At 32.3% G+C, this 18,464-nt stretch overlaps 1 protein-coding gene across 1 annotated transcript; it reads left to right on the forward strand.

Moving 5' to 3' along the window:
• The first annotated feature begins 16,358 nt into the window (after positions 1–16,358).
• On the forward strand, positions 16,359–17,792 carry LOC120092090 (ethylene-responsive transcription factor 2-like). Its single transcript, XM_039050290.2, has one exon. It carries the CDS (start codon positions 16,614–16,616, stop codon positions 17,463–17,465), a length of 852 nt encoding a protein of 283 aa, XP_038906218.1. The 5' UTR covers positions 16,359–16,613; the 3' UTR covers positions 17,466–17,792.
• Positions 17,793–18,464: the final 672 nt, after the last annotated feature.

The following is an 18,464-nucleotide window of genomic DNA, read 5'->3' on the forward strand; positions in this document are numbered from 1 at the left end:
TCGATTGTTCCTCGGAGATAACGGGTATATGCTTAATTTTGTTCGAATGCCTTTTTGTAGGAGAATAACTATATCTAGCTAATAAATTTACTAAAAATGCAATATTTGGTCTTGTATTATTAGCAAGATACATAAGTGCACCAATTGCACTAAGATATGGTACTTCAGGACCAAGAAGTTCTTCTTTATCTTCTTGAAGTCGAAATATATCTTTTTTGATATCCAACGAATGGACTTCGATTGGAATATTTAATGGATGTGCTTTGTCCATATAAAATCTTTTTTTAAAAAATTCCTGTATAAGATAACTGATGAATAAATATTCAATCTGCTAAATGCTCAGTTTTTAAACCAAGGCAAAATTTTGTTTGTCTGAGATCTTTCATCTCAAAATTTTCTTAAGAAATTCTATTGCTTTTAAAAGCTCTTCAAGAATTTCAATTATATTCAAGTCATCAATATATACAGTTATAATAGCAAATCATGATTGTGATTTCTTTATAAAAATATACAGACATATTGGATTATTTTGATATCCTTCTTTCAATAAATATCCACTCAGGTGATTGTATTACATCCGTCCTGATTGTTTCAATCTATATACTGATCTCTGTAACTTTATTGAATACCGTTCCCGAGAATTTGATGTATATATTTTAGGTACCTTAAATATTTATGGGATTCTCATATAAATATCATTATCAAGAGATCCATATAAATATGTTGTGACTACATCTATAAGATGCATATCTAGACTTTTATACATAGTCAAGCCAATTAAATATAGTGTAATTGCATCCACCACTGGAGAATATGTCTCCTCATAATCAATATCAGATCTTTGTGAAAAACCTTATGCAACTAGTCTTTCTTTGTATCTTGTGACCTCATTATTTTCATTTCTTTTTCTCACAAAAACCCAATTGTATCCCATAGGTTTGACACCTTCTGGTGTTCGTACTACTGGCTCAAAAACCTGCCATTTTAAAAGTGAGTTTAATTCTGCCTCAATTGCTTCTTCCCGCTGAAGCTAATCTTTTCTATGTCGATATTCTTCAAAAAAATTTGGTTCAAGATCCTTATTTTCAAATATAATATCAAGAGCAACATTGTAGGCAAAAATGTTGTCAATAACTACATTAGTTCGATTCTATCTTTTTTCAGTCATGACATAGTTTATTGAAATCTCATTATTATCTTTAGGTATTTCGTTTTCCTCACTAGTCATGTCGAGGATTTATTCATGGGTATTTACAACCTCAACCAAGTATTTTTTACAATTAATTATTTTTCATCTTTGAGGTTTTTATCTTTGGAACCCATTGGTCTACCATGCTTCTAGCGTATTCTAGACTCATTAGCGAAAACTTGTTGTGTTGGGATATCATTTTTTATGGAACACTTGCAGCTGCATCAAGTCCTTACCAATGCATAGCACATTTGGACGCATGCATCCTTCTCAGTCCATGTGTGCCTCAACACCTCCTTGCACCATCGCATAGCATTGTGGCTATCGCATGGTCTTGCCTTATATCTTCGCAGCCCACTAATCTCAATCGTGTGTGCCATCGCCTCTTTAACCAACGCATAGGCCAATTCCCAACGCTAGGGCCTCACTTAATGCACACATCGTCTGGCCATTGCACGCGCGCACGACCATAGCGTCTAAGGCATCTTTGCCCCAGTCGCGCATATCAACATCTTTTTTAACCTCAACTTGGTGCTCGACCATCGCATAGTTCATGCCCAACGCATGACATCACCTTCGGCCAACACTTAGCTTCCTACTTCTTACTTCAACGCCCATAATACACCCAAATTAACCTCAATAGTACATGGTTGCCGCAACTAGGCATCACCTTTCATCGCACAAGGCCAACCACCCCTATCTTCCACAGTTGCACTCAGATAATTTCTTCCTTCTTCATTCATTCTTAAGTTTCTTCCCTACAATCATATTACTATCATAAGCTTAGTCTTAAATAACATGCTAATTAACATACTTAAGTAGAGAAAATAGGATTCAGGTTTTACAGTATCCCTTTATTTGGGTGGTCCTAGTATGGACTTGATGAATAGAACTAAAACCTTTAAATTTCATAGTTTTTTCTTTGGGTGGTCTTGATATGAACTTGATGGATAGTTGTAAAATCTTCATAGCTTAGTTTTTTAGTGATTTGTCTTTGATAGAATTGATGAAGTTTGTCTTGATATGAGCTAGATGTGAAGTCTTCATAGCTCAGTTTTTTAGTGGTCTATTGCGATAGACTTGATGAAACAACTAATGTGATTGTGAAGGCCGTGTGGCTGCCTTTTACGGAAAAATTTAAAGGATCTTTGTCTAGAGCTTTCACGTCGACCTAAGGTTCTATGTGCATGGTCTTAAATAGCACGCTTTTATCATGGAATCAATGAAATTTAAGGAGTAAAATGTGTTGTGGATGTCTCAACTATAGTTATTGAAAGTTCAAGAGGCAACTCACTCGCTCTCTAACAAGTTGTTGTCCTACTTCACTATGCATTAATTCAAATAGAGAGATATTGATGTTTAAGTTTATTCTCCTATATTTGCTCAGATAAATTGTTTTTTGTTTTTTAATTGTCAGTCATTCGTAGGAGATTGTTGGGAATGACTAGCCAATTAGTCATTTATTGAAATGACTTGTTATAAAATTAACCAAAGATTTCTAAATGTATTTTCATATTTAATTTAAACTTGAAAACAATTTTCTGTTAGATATGAAACGTTTTTTTATTTAATTAAGATCTGAAATGTTTTCTACATTTAATTTAGAAAAATGTTTTTGTTGAATTCTTATAAAAAGGAAAAAGGTTGTTTTAGTCCTTAATGGTGAAATTTAGTTTGGCATGATATTTCTCTCTATTAAAAATGATTTAATTCTTAGTAAAGTTTTCACTCGATTTCAATTCTTCTTCGATGAGTGCATGTCTGGGAAGGGTGTTGTGTTAACCTTAGAGAGCATCTAACTTCTGAAAATTTAACACCGAGGTCACACCGATTTTACTTTCAAGACAGTGGATCTTCCACAATACAACAATGATTGAGATTTGAAATTGATGACGACTAACAATTTTGAGTTGTTTGAAAATTAAAGATAATGGAATAGATTTTAAAGTAAATTGGAAATGGGTTAGTTGTGCAAAACAAGAGAAATATAAGAAAAACTTTAAAGCTCTAATATTCCTTTTTATACACATCTCATTTGCTCTTTTTATCCCAAAAGAAATTCACCCCAAGTTTCTTTTTTCTCTCTCTCTATGCGACACAAACTTTAGTCAACTTAATCTCATATGTGTTAATTACATCGAACACATCAACTCTCTAGCTCAAGTCGGAAAAAGAAAAAACACGTTAGGATAAGAAAGTTGATGATATATTTAGTAATTGTCAAAATGATTGGAGAGATGTATACAAATCCAAAGAATTTTAATACAATTTGTAAATTAGAGAGACTAACACAAAATCAAATTTAAACAATAGAACTAAATTAAAATGGTAAATTAACCAAAATTGGGTATTAAAATTTTGGATAAATTGTAAAAAATACCCCTAAAGTATGGTGGTAGTTGCAATTATACCCTTAAACTTTAAATTTTAAAAATTGAGCCTTATATAAATTGGGCATTCGAACTTACATAATTATATAAATTGTAACATTTGTATAAGTTTGAGGGTTCAATTTTTATCATTTATGAGTCTAATTTCTATCATTATTATAAGCTTGAGAATCCAATTTTAGAGTCTAATTTTAACATTTATAGCAGTTTAGGGGATCAATTTTTATACTTGAATGTTCGAGGGTATAAATGTAACTACCAACCTATTTCAAAGATGATTTTTACAATTTTTCCAAAAATTGTTTAAAAAATGATAGTTGTAAAAGACTTTAGATTGGGTAAGAAATTGATTAGATGCTAGCCAATCACACTTTTTTTCCCTTTTTGTAACATTGAGTTTTGTAAAAGGGAATAAAAAAAAAAAGTTTGTTAATTTAGCCTAGAAATCCACTAGTGCATACAACAAAAAAAAGGACTAGGTTGAAATTTTTAATAGAGGGAGAGAGATTGTCTAAATTAGGTAAGGCTGCAAGTTCCACTTGAAACAATAATGAAAGTGATATATACATATATATATCTTTCAACTTTTTAGTGGTAGTCTCTAAACTAGTAAATAGATCTCTAAATTTTCAATTCCCTATTTAATGTATCTTTGATGCATTTGATATATTTGAAAAATTCACAAATCTACGCTGGCATGAAATTGAAAGTCTAAGATCATTTTAAATATAAAATTCCTAACATATAAAGATCTATTAAAATAAAATCAAATTTATTAGCATTTTTAATGTTGAAGAAATCTATTAGATACAAAGTTGAAATTTTATAAACTTATTAGATAGTTTTTAAAGTTTAGAGACCTTTTCAATTTAGTCATTTATTTTATATTATTTAACATTAAAAAAAAAAAGTTAAATTATACAAACAAAAAAAAGGGTGAAAATTTTGGGTTAGAGTTTTGATTATATGTCCTTAAAGTTTAAAGTGTTTCATTTTTAGCGTCTAAAACTCTGAAATAAATATCGTGGCTGCAATCAATAATTTTAAAGGAAGTAAGAGATAGTAGAATTTAAATCGTAGATTTCTTGATCAATAATATAATCGTATGTTAACTGTACTATGTCCGTTTTGACCGATCATTCTAAATTAAATATTGAGAAAAAAATATCTAGTAGTTATTTTTTCCTTCTTTTAGATAGAAAAATATCTACTAGTTTACTTAGGGTGTGTTTGGTATGTGATAAAATTAGAGAGTTGAGTTGAGTTGGTAATTATTATCTGGAGAATTAAATTGTCTGCGCTTGTTGTGTAGAGTTGAGTTGAGTTGGTAGTTATTGTTTGTGTTTGTTGTGCACAGTTGAGTTGAGTTGATAATTATCGTATGTGTTTGTTGTGCAAAGTTGAGTTGAGTTAAGTTGGAGGATCTGATGCAGTTTTTTTGTGAATTAAATTAGTTCTATTTTTTTCTGTTTGTTTTTTATTTTTTTAGTTTTATGCTTTGCTATTGTTGATTAATTTTCAAATATATACGTATTTTCTCAAATCATTTATGACATAAACTGGACAATCTCAATTTTTTTCTCAATTTGTAGAACATAATAGATTATTTTTCATATATTCTTTTCAAAAACGGTAATAATTTCAATTCTCTTCGATTGGTAAAATATATCAACAAAATATATTTCATATTGCTGCTCAATTAATTGGTATATTGTATATTGTATTTATAGATATTGAATGTTTGTATATATATTGAATGTTTGTATGTATATATATCCAAAAAAAATCCACCAAAATATATGTTCTTTTCGATACTTATAATATTAGTTATATTTACAAACACAAAAAGTACATGTTTTCAAGTATGCAAAAGTTATAAGGGCCCAATGTACCTATAATAATCTAAACTTGTCATACTCATAGTTCCTAGGATAACAAATTTTTACCGAAAGATGTGTTAAAACGATGTATATAGAAAAAAATATGCATTTTTTCATATTTTCAAAACTTGGTGAACCGATTGTATGAATATTGGTATGCAATATTCTTTAATTCTTATGTCACTGGTTAAAAACTATATTTTTCAGAAATTAAACATTGGTTATAATATTAATACCATCGTTTCATTACAATTACATAATTTTTTTTAAAAAAAAAATCAATTTTGATTGTGAAACGATAGTAAAATATACTAAAATTAATCCTGAAACTAGCTTGATAATAACACACCAAAATGTCTAGAATATGATCTTATTGAAGCTGGAAAAAAAAAAGAATTGAAATAAACGTATTATTAGATAAAAAAAAAATTACATAACAGTACTATTTCACTCATAATTCATAAAAAATTTGAGAAGTATCATAGGAGGTGAAAAACAATGAGGATATCGCTTATGAGGAGGATCTCGCTCTTTGTTTTTCACCCATTGAAATGAACGTATTATTAGATAAAAAAAAATTACATAACAATACTATTTAACCCATAATTCATCAAAAATTTGAGAAGTATCAGAGGAGGTGAAAGACAATAAGGATCTAGCGAGATCCTCCTCATGAGCGAGATCCTCATTGTTTTTCACCCATTGAAATGAACGTATTATTAGATAAAAAAAATTACATAATAGTACTATTTCACCCATAATTCATCAAAATTTTGAGAAGTATCCGAGGAGGTGAAAAACAATGAGGATCTCGCTCATGAGAAGAATCTCGCTCAACTTATGTACAACCCTTGATACATATTGTTTCCAAGTTTTTCTTTGTTTGTCGAGTTCTCAACGTTCAACCTCTACATTTAATATTTCTCTAATATAATAAGTTTTAAAAACAACCATATTAATATAAAAGGTCCTAGTTTTGAGGGGATAAAAAAAAGGAGAGTTTTGAGTGGGTAAAAAAGGGAGAAACCCATAGGTTTTCCTTATGGGCTTAACAAACATAGGTAATAAATACCCACCCAACTCAACTCAACTCATACCTATATATATATATATATATATATATATATGTCGGCGAAAAGAGTTATTATTATTGGCGGTCCCCATATGCCACCCAATTCCAATCGAAATATTTTTTAAACAAAATTATTTAATTTCGGTATTTTTATTTTTTACTAAATTACAAGTTTTAGTTTCTTTGAAGGTTTGTTAACTATTTAAAAAGTTTGTTTAAAAGAAAACTATTTAATTTCTGTTTAATAGAATTTTGAACTTCCATTTTAATATGAGTAAGTATTTTTTATCTATTTGATCCTTTTTAAAATTCACATATCAATTAATTTTTTAATGTTTAATGTTTCATGAGACTTAAAATTAGAATTTATATGTAATAGGTCAATTAATTTTTTTATTTTGAATATGTTAGAAATGTACAGTATAATTTTAAAACCTATTAGATATTTTGAAAATTTAAATACGAAATGAATTTAGGCCAAACTTGTAAATTTAACTCCTCTTTTTATTGTTTTGATGAGTTTAGGTGTTTCTTTCTCTTTTCATTTTAATTTAAACTTTAGTATATTTTCAATGATCAACTAAGAGCAACTTTCTTTTCTCATGATACAGCCACAGTATTAAATTTTCGTTGATATGTTGATATTTCTATCGATGTTTTTATATTTCTATGGATTCAATATTAGCATGAGTGATGAATCGATATCTCTATTATATCGTAGAAAAATTCATGAAACATAAACAATGAGCAACAAAATGTTAATAATGAAAGTATAATATAAACAATGGATATGTTGACTTGTATAAAATCATAAAAAGTTTATTTACTAATCTAAATTTATTTTCTATAATTTTTCTTGAACTATTTATCGAAATCAAAATTTTGTCGATATTTCTATGAAAATTTTTGTAAAATTAAGACCTCGATATTTTCTTCGATATCAATATTTTAAACATCGGATATAGCATATATTTTTTTTAATCTAGAGATCAAATTTATGAATGTAGGCCATTTACTAAGTTTTATTTCTTTTCTTTTATCAACAACTTTTATAATGGAATAGGGAACAATGCATCCAAAGGGTGTTGTGAAAAACATGGACAAAATTTTAAATCAAATTCGTTTCCTGTTTTTTTGTCTTTATAGTTTTATATTTTTTTGTTTTATAAATTATATGTTTAACATCAAAAACTATATCACATATTAATTTGTCGAAACAAATATATTTTGCAGAATAAAATTTCTACAAAAAATAGTTTAAATTTTCATTTAAAACACTGAAAAGTAAATGAGCGTAGGAGAAAAAAAAAAAAAAACAACAACAACAACAATTATTCACTCTTAAGATATTTCTGTGATTTTGATTTTCTTTACGTCTAAATTAAATTATAGATCTTCTTATTGGTATTCTTATTCGTATTAAGATTAATAGATGATGTCAAAACTTCTAAACAAGTATAATAAAATATCGGACGAGATGGTATGAAGTTATATATTTACCTCATTAATTTTTTGTTTAGTTCAATAGTAAATGAGGTGGAGAAATCAAACCTCTTACCTATATGACGTAGTTAGTTGGGCATGTACTCAAAAAAATTTTTTTGAAGTTGTCTCAACTCAACTATTCAATTTTAAAATCCAATAAAATTTGTATTTTTACTATATTACATACTTAATTTAAAAATATATATATATTTAATATCTCTTACTATAGATAATAGAAAAAGGAAACTAAAACAAAAAATCAAAAGTGTTTTTTTTCCGTTTTTCTTTTCTTTTTTTTTTAAAAAAAAAAATAGCTATGAAAACTATGGAAAAAAATGATGAGAAAAGAAGCATAATTTTAAAAAATTAAAATCCCATCAATCACATTTCATTTTTTGTTTTTTCACTTTGAAACGTGTGCTTGTTTTTCCACATTTTTTACAATAATTTTCATATTTTTTCAATTGAGCATTGAATTTCTTAGTCAAATTTTAAAAAAAAAAAATAATAAAACTTTCATTTTACATTTTATTTTTTAATATATACTTTCTGAATAAATGTTTGCATTTTAGAAATTGGATTAATATTCAAATCTTTTTTTAATGTGAAAATACAAACTAAAAAACAAAATCTTTATCAAACTCCCCTAAATAGTTATCAAAACAGAAGTTTCACTTTCAATTTTTGGGTAATCTTAAGAGGGGAAAATTGTTGAAACTAGAAATATAATTATAATTGAATAATAATTTGTTAAAGAAAAGATGCCACTTTAATTCCCTAGAAGAAGACATATGAGAATGGGACACACATATATATGTACAATTATAAGAAATAAATATTAATATATTATGTGGGTCAAGTTTTCCACCAAACTTAGTTGAAGACTTATCCAAACAAGACAAGTGAACTTTAGAGAGAGAGAAGCAAATTGACAAGTTGTCTTTAGATCAAATGCATCTATAATGTTTGGCCATTTTTATGTCTTTTTCCATCTTTTTTTCCTTAGAAAATAAATGAAACTCCATCTTTCCATTTTTTTTTTTTTTTTTGGAAAAACTCCATCTTATTTATGTTGGCCCCTCCATTGTATAAAATTAATGATTCACCCTTTATGCAAATAATAATAAAAAAAACCATTCATATTATATTTTTCAAAGAAAGGAAAAAAAAAAACATTCACACTCTTGATTTGCACGGATCTGGTATCAAATTTACCTGCACTTCGATATTTAAGTTAATAGCTAATTCAGTAAGCACAAAAGAAGTAAGATCGAGTCTCTCCTTTAGAAATTACTTAATCTCCCCTTTAAGATAATTGAATGTGTCTATTTATAAGCTTGTCCTCTGATACACGCCTTTTGTTACGTGTGAGGGTGATGATATTAGGGTTGTTTCTAGCACCCAAAGTTGCAAGGTGCCAGTCTGGATTTGACTAGATTATTTCTCGATTAATATATATTCACTGAATGAGCTGGTCGCCCCAAACCTCAAGACATTGATATTTTTCTTTCGGGGCGTGCACTCTCCTATAATTCCTATTAGTAAAAATTTAGTTTTAAATGAAAAAAAATGCTTGTTTGAGAATCCCACATTGCTAAGATTGGGAAGTGAGACCTTATTATACATTCCCGCCTTGAGTTGAGGGTTTGGGCTCCAACGGGTATCCATGTGTTTAGAGGGAGTGAGGAAATAGGCTAATATGGGTATGGTGAACATCCCATACACGTGCCGACATCCGTCCGGTCAGGCAAGTGTGATTATTTTTTTTATTAAAAATAATTAATATTTTAATTTTCCATTTATTTTATTTTTATTATCAAATAAAAGAAAGAGTTTTCTGCCTCTTACGTGGTCCGCGCAACATCCCGCCTCTTACACATGGTCCTCACACATTCTATGACTGCAAGCGTTTCTCTCCTTGTTAGTTATGCATCACAGTTGGCTCTCGAGGCCTATAAAAGGTACAAGCCTCTCTCAGTTCACTCATCTCATTCTTACATAGCTTCCATTTCTCATTTTTCTCTCTCGATTGCTTCCTTTACGTTTTGGTTTCTGAGCATATCAGTCCTGAAAGGTGTGCGTTTTTCGGTCGGGTACAGTGTAGTTTCGATCGAGACATATTTATTTATTTTGGACTATTTTATCCTGGAGACATCGTGGCAATTTCGTAGAATTGCTTGCACATTTGGGTAGAGTCGTGAAACGTCTTAAAAAGAGAAAGATCTATGACTCAACCTGTAATAAGTTTCTGTTTTATAGATTTCATTTTTTGATGACTTCCATTTGTGACCATTCGCTATTGTCATCTTTTATCCATCGGAGGGTAGCGGTTCTAAAAATTTTAAGACGTTTTCCATCTACCACTGTTGTGATGACCCTTTTGAATTAGAATGACATTATGAACTCCGACTTTAATTGCACATTCCGATTTGAAAGAGTGAACTTCAAATGATAGAAGCAGAATATGCTATTTTTCCTCACAATCAAGAAGATTGCTGACGTTTGTACTACGAAAAAGTCAACTGTCTCGAAGGAAGATCCGACTTAACAACAATTAAAAGATGCAGCTGATTGGGAAGAAAAGAATTTCTTGTGTAAAAATTTTATTTTAAATGGTTTGATTGATGATTTGTATAACTATTACAGTATAATGAAGACAACAAAAGATGCATGGGACTCTTTCTAGAAGAAGTACGATACAGGGGAGGCTGGGTGGAAAAAGCATGTCGTCATCCATGACTTAAAGTTTCAGATGACGGATGACAAATCTATAGAAGCCCAGTCCTATGAACTATAGAAGATGACCCTAGTGTTAAGTTGTTCAAGAACATTGGTTCCAATATTAATCAAACTGAGTATGCGAGCATCATAGACAGTCTCAGATATACTGTTGACTGCACTAGGCCTAGTATAGCTTATGTCGTAGGATTACTTTGTAGGTTTACAGGCAGACCTAGTATAGAGCATTTGAATGTTATAGAAAGGGGTTGTGAGGTACTTAAAGAAAACCCAAGACCTAGGATTACATTATCAGAAGTTTTCCGCTGTCCTGGAAGGGTTCAACGATGCTAACTGAAACTCCTTTTCGGATGATTCAAAGGCTACAAATGGCTATATCTTTAATGTAGCAGGCGGAGTTGTCTCTTGAAAGTATAAGAAACAGATCATTTCAACCCAATCTACGATGGAGTAAAAAATGATAACACTAGCAGCAACTAGTGAAGAAGCAGACTGACTTAAAAGTCTACTATCAAAGATTTCTCTATGGGAAAAACCAGTACTAGCCATATCGATCTATTGCGATAGTACTACAACAACCGCAAAAGTTTAGAACCATTACTACATGGAAAGAGACAACAAATACGTCATAAGCACACTACCATTAGAGAGTTTCTCACTACTGGTACAGTTAAAGTGGATCACATACGAACTGATGAAAACTTAGCAGATCCTTTGACGAAAGGACTGGCCAGAGAAAAAGTTTTCAAAACCTCAAAAATAATGGGACTCATGCCTATAGAGAGATGAATCACCTGTGAGGAAAACCCAATCCCAACTTGTAGATTGTAGATCTCAGGTTCAACGGGTAATATCTGATCACAAGTGATAAGAAGTGAAGCTAGTACCAGCCATATTGATCCATTACAATAGTACTGCAACAATCGCAAAAGTTTAGAACCATTACTACAATGGAAAGAGACGACAAACACGCCATAAGCACAGTACTATTAGAGAATTCCTCACTACTGGTGTAGTTAGAGTGGATCATATACAGACTGACGAAAACTTGGCAGATCATTTGATGAAAGGACTGGCCAGAGAAAAGGTTTTCAAAACCTAAAAAAGAATGGGACTCATGCCTATAGAGAGATTAATCACTTGTGAGGAAAATCCAACCCGAACCTGTAGATTGGAGATCCCAGTTTCAATAGGTAATAACTGATCACAAGTGATAAGAAGTGAATCATGCTAAAAGGAACACAGAGTTCCCTTTCTATGACCTAGAGTTTGAGCATGATATCCTGAAGGTTGAACATGAAGGATATCATACCGAGAGTTCCATGAACGGGCTTAGATCGCTCCGATTTCACAGTGATCGGAACATAAACAATATACATTCCATACTAACAGTTATTCATATTAAACTCATCAACAGTATGCTTAGAATACAATAAAACATAGAAAAAGAGGTTCATACCAGAGGAAGACGGTCTTCGTATGTGTGAACCCACAGCAGCGGAAAACTCCTACCGATCTACCAGCACCTGGCGAGCCTCTCGACTGTTACTGCACGATCCGAACGTACACGAACAAGGTCGCGGGAACAACACCACCACAAGAGAAATCTGGGTATCCTCGATAAAAAAACACAAAGAGTGGGATCTGGTGAGTTTGATAGAAGACAGAGGAAAAGACTTCGTGTAGACAATAAACGCGCATGAGAAGAATTCTGCTTTCATATAGCGGAGACGCTTATCGTATAGTAGAACCACACGATCGTTTAGGAAAGTGGTATACGATCGTTTAAAGAACGCGTGAACTAAACGATCGTTTAAACAAATGAGATTCTATTGTATAGGTTCTCGCGATCGCTCTTTCACGAATTCTTTTTGGGCGCGGGATATCAAAAGCACGACTGAATTAATTCTTCAAAATGAAAACGATTTTCAAACTTTAACCCTCCAGTTACTTTAAGCTTCACGGCCCCATGTTCCCACGTTCAAACGTGAATTAATTGGTTAATTATTAAATAATTAATCAATTAATTTAATTAATAAATATAATCATATTATATTTATATCCTATAGTTTGATATCATATATCTACTATAGTATTTTCCCTCTATTTAATATAAATCATATTTATATCTAATTTCCTACATAATAATGTATCTCATACATTTAACCAATTATATCATATATAATTAACCAGTCCAATTATATCATATATAATTGAACTTTCTCTTGTCAATTTGAACATTTCAAATTAACCCAAACACTGGTTTTTGACTTTATCCAAGCTACCCAGGTGACCTAATGGACCTGTGGCTCGAAACTCCAACGTTACGTGAATAGCTGACTAAACTCTTTAGCCACGAGATTCACCATCCGTTAACTGTCAATGATTCCACTAAAGACCAACAGCTAAACTCTTCTTACCACAGATATATTTTTGTGTCCATTGGATATAACCAATTATGAGTACGATAACCCTTCACAGATGCTCGTAAGTACAGCTGGGCCAATTTACCGTTTTATCCCTGTAGTTACATCTCACTCCTTAAGTACCATTGATTCTTCTAATGAACAATACAACATAGTCCAACTATGTGTGAACACCTCTCGGGCTAAGAGAAGGTGTGTGGCGCCACATCGTTCAAGCCCCGGAATCAGCCCTTAAGGGAGCCATCTATCTACTTACCCCTACCTCAGGGAATGAGTGAATTCCATCTTGTGTAGTTGAGTTCCCAACTCCCAAATCAGACGAATCCCCAAAATGGTAGGTTTGAATCGGAGACTTGGCACTCGCACCCATACAAATCAAAGGACCGCCCTCAATGACAGGAGTTCCCAACACACTCAGGATTGAGGTCATGTTACCTATGGTCATCATAGTGAAGTAAAGTCTCTGTCATGAATGGTGTTATATAACGAGACATTAACACTTTGTGGTCGGGTCTTATACAAACTCTTTGTATAGGACGCCCCTACTCGCATATCCCCAACACGAATGATCAGGATCAGACCATCTGTGACAAGTCACAACAAGCGGGTTGCATCCGTAGCGTTATCAGGATAAGGTTTCCCTCCTATATCCATATACTACAAACCATTTTGGTTATCACTCAAGACATGATCCACTTGTATGTCACCACATACATGCTTGAGTTACATACAGATAACCAGAGATTTTATGTTTATTAGTTTGTGGTAAAGCAAATAAAACAAATAATCGAGCAAAACAACAAGATGTGAAGTATATATTAACAATCACAGGTATTCGTATATACTGTTTACAAACTATAGGACACGAGACTTTAGGGCATCAGTCCCAACAGAACATAGTTCTTGATGAGATCTATACTTGATGTCAAGTGGGTTACCTAGCTACAGGAGTGCTCTTGATAGACTCACCTATGTGAATGTGGAAATGGGGGCTGTTTTCAATGAAGTTTTTGGCAAGCTCTCTAGAGTGTGCACTAAAGTGGGATACACGTGTTAGGCCTTAAAGTAGAGGCTTATGAACTAAACCCTAGTAATTTTGTGTGTGAGATATTGTTAGAGATAGAGTTCAAAACCAAGAGTTACTCTAGTATATTTCAAATCTACACTACATAAAGGTTCAAGTCGTAAGACACCTTTTCTTATGCACAGTGTTGTATAGACTGATATTGCTCAATGAAAAATGCTTTTCTTATGATTTTAAATTTTCAAGTGGAAGATTGATAGTTAAAATTTAAGTTTTAAATGAAAAAAAAAATGCTTGTTTAAGAATCCCACATTGCTAAGATTGGAAAGTGAGACCTCATTTATATACTCCCACGGTCCGACCTTGAGTTGTAGGTTTGAGCCCCAAGGGGTACCCATGTTTTAGAGAGAGCGAGGAGATAGGCTAATGTGGATATGATGGACATCCCATACATGCACTTTGTCGCCGTCCATCCAGATGAGTGTGTGTGATTAATTTTTATTAACTATTATTTTAATTATTTTATTTTATTTTTATGGTTAAATAAAAGAAAGAGTCTTCCGCCTCTTACGTGGTCTGTGCAACCTGTCTTACGTGAGGCCCATAAAAGGCGCAGGCCTCTCTCAGTTCACTCATCTCATCTTTCGAAGCTTCCATTTCTCATTTTTTTCTCTCTATTACTTCCTTTACGTTTTGGTTTCCAAGCATATTAGTCCTGAAGGGTGGGTGTCTTTTGGTTGGGTACAATGCAACTCCAATCGAGAAAGATTTACTTATTCTGAGTTGTTTTATCTTGGGGACGTCGTGACAATTCCGTAGAACTTCTTGCACATTTGGGCAGAGCCGCAAAACGTCTTAAAGAGAGTGAGATTCACGACTCGGTCCGTAACGAGTTTTTGTTTTGCAAGTTCCATTTTTTGACGACTGTTGTTCTTGACCATTAATTGTTGTCATCTTTTGTCCAACGGAGGGTAGCGGTTCCAACACTTTCTCATGGTACTTTTATGAGCTTGGACATATTTGTGAGTTTTGGGTCTTACCTTGGATAACTCTCGCCATTTTAAAAGTTGAAATAAGTAAATTCAACATAAAATATATTTAAAGCTAGCTAAGAAATTAAATAGAGCAAAAATATGATTAACTTTTAGCAATAAAATTTCCAAACTATGTAAAACGTATTTCAAGACGACGGAAATTAGAACGGACACTAACCAAAATATTTTTGTTTTGTTTGTCAAAAGAAATAGTCTCACACTTCGTTTGTACTGTTTTTATAAATTGGGTTCAAATGGATCTTTTTATTTAGGTAGGGCCAAATGAGTTCTTGAATAATTTGAGGAAAATTTAATGTAGAATTTCTTTATAAATTTTAGATTATTATATGTGATTTTGAAATAATGACAAAATCAACCTAAAACATGAACAGAAGCAATCTAATCAAGAAAATTATAAGATTTGAGCTGAAAGTAGCACTTTAAGACAAAAATGTGCCTAAGGGAGAGAATTGCCTTAGCCATCCAATTTGGCGTTAGCCAACCTAACATAATATCAAATGGGACATATTCTACTTATGCTTTGACCCAAAACATCATCCTAAAGCTCAAAATGTGCTTAGGAAATGTGTTCTACCTCAACCAAAGCCTAGGTTGAACTTTGCAAAATGTCCAATGAGATATGATTATCTAAATATAGCTTCAAATTTTATTGATTATAATCTAGGTTATCTACTGTATATTCACATCATTATAGTTCTAGAAAAACAAACAATGATAAAGATAAAATTTTAAATATACTTTTACATTTTAGTTCAATTCATTTGGTGAATTTTCTTTTTTCACTTAATTTTTTTTTTTAAAAAAAAATGTCCACAAATGCGAAGAAATGTAAAATTATCCCAAACTAGAAAATGATAGATAAAATTAAAAGTTTAAGACTATAATTATAAGAAATTATAAGGTAGATGGTGTGATTTGTCGAAACTAAAAGCCTAAGTGGAAAAAAGAAGGAGGTGACGCACATACCGACAAAGAACAAATGGCTTGAGGATCACCGATGACATCATCAATTATGTCCTAATCCAAATACCAATTTAAACACGTGACTAAATTCCCCCACAAACAACTTGCACATTTTTTTCTGAACTTTCTTAGAAGAACCCCCTTCCCACTTTTAAAACGACCCCCATTATTATTATTTTATTTTTCTTATTTATTTATTTAATCATTTCACTATTTTTTTAATTTTATAAAAATGGCCCACATAGTCCAAGTTCATGAATCTCATTTACCTATTTATACCTTTCATATCCCCAAATCTTCAATTTCATTCACATTCTGATCTCTCTCTCTCTCCTTTTTTAATTTTTAATTTCTGTTTAGGGAAAATTTTGATTTTTGGTTGAAATTAAAATGATGTACGGACAGAGTAATGGCTGTGAATCCGATTTTGTTCTTCTGGAAACCATACGGCGCCATTTATTGGGAGAATCCGACGCTTACCGTTGTGGGAATTTCGCCCTTGCCGGAACCGCCTCCCCGGTTTTCTGCCGGACCGCCAGTTTCGGCAGTTTGTACCCTTGTTTGACTGAAAATTGGGGCGATTTGCCTCTCAAAGAGGATGATTCCGAAGACATGGTTCTCGCCGGCGTCCTCCGTGATGCCGTCAGCGTCGGTTGGGTTCCGTCGCTCGGCTCTTCCCCGTCGGAAACTTTCAATTTTGGATTCTCCGATGTAAAGCCGGAGCCGGAGATTCTCCCGCCGGTGAACATATTGCCGGAAGTTAAGATTCCGGCGGCGGCGGTGCCGTTACCGGCGGTTGTTCCGGCTAAAGGGAAGCATTACCGGGGTGTTCGGCAGCGGCCGTGGGGGAAGTTTGCGGCGGAGATTCGAGACCCGGCGAAAAATGGAGCCCGGGTTTGGCTTGGAACGTTTGAGACGGCGGAGGATGCAGCGCTTGCTTATGACCGCGCCGCTTATCGGATGCGTGGCTCGAAAGCTCTTCTCAATTTCCCACTTCGAGTTAATTCAGGCGAACCCGATCCGGTTAGAGTGACGTCGAAGCGGTCATCGCCTCGATCATCGCCGGAGCCTATTTCGTCGTTGTCGTGGGTAGAGAGTGGGTCCCCTAAGCGACGGAAGAAGGCGGACGGCACGGCGGTGGCACCTTCTCTAGCTGCGCCGGAGTTGATCCAAGAGGAGGTGGGGACCAATGCATTGCAAGTGGAAGCTGACGTGGCAAAGTGTACAAGTGGTGAGCAATGATTGGGGGATTAGTGGTGTATGTGAAAGAAGGGAAAAATATGATTGGGGGATTAGCACTTGAGATTAAAAAAAAAAAAAAGAAAAAAAAAACTCTGTAATTATTTTTTGAGGACATATTTTAGGGATAGGATTGGTAGATTTTCTTTGGAGTTTCAAAATTTTGGGATTCTTCAAAATATAAAATTTCCCAAAAAAAAAAAAAAAAAAAAAAAGAGAGAGTGGAGAAGAAGTATTGGTACATAATGGGGTGGTTGGATTTGCTAAAGCAAATTTGTTTATTGTTTTAAAAAAAATATCTTTTGAATGGAATTTTTCTATTTTTTTTCATATTCCATTTTTTGCTTTAATTTAATAATTATCATAAAGAAGTGAATATATCTTATAAATAAAATGTAAATGAGGTGGCATGGTCTCAAAGTCAATTGGACCAATTAGAAATTTAAATTAACCATAGGAGGTCAAGCTAAGATTATTAAAGAAAAAAAATCAAATCCTTATTAACCATATTTATTGGTTGAGTTCAATGTACCAAAGTATAAAATTAGAAGAAGATTTCTTTTGTTTTAATTAAGATAAGATTGGTTGATTTGGGCTGCTTAAATTTGATTTTGGTTGATTTCTTGGAGCTACCAATTTATTTCTAAAAGGGTTAATGGTTTTTATTTTTCTTCAACTTCTATATTGGTTTGACATTGGTTTTGATTTTTTTATTTATTTAATTCGACTACCTACCTCAAATTCTATTTTTCTATTGAATTAAATTACTTTATCCAAATTTTGTCTAATAAAATGCCACGTTAGCATTTTGTAAAATGATTTGACGAAAATTTGTAATTTAACTTTATTATTTATTTATTAATTTTACTTTGAGGTTAAAAGTTTGTTTATTTACGCACTTGCATATTTGAGAAAAATTAGTTGTTGGATTAATTCAAAGTTGTTAATATCTAATATACCTTCCCTTTTCTAAATTTTATACTTAGGAGTCAATTTGAACTA

This window comes from Benincasa hispida, unplaced genomic scaffold, assembly GCF_027475165.1.
Source record: "Benincasa hispida cultivar pf3 unplaced genomic scaffold, pf3_genome.v1.1 HicScf1193, whole genome shotgun sequence".
NCBI classification, from domain to species: domain Eukaryota; kingdom Viridiplantae; phylum Streptophyta; class Magnoliopsida; order Cucurbitales; family Cucurbitaceae; genus Benincasa; species Benincasa hispida.

What these genes read in the sequence shown, in the direction of transcription:
- LOC120092090 (XM_039050290.2), top strand. Translation starts at nt 16,614, where the DNA reads ATGATGTACGGACAGAGTAATGGCTGTGAATCCGATTTTGTTCTTCTG.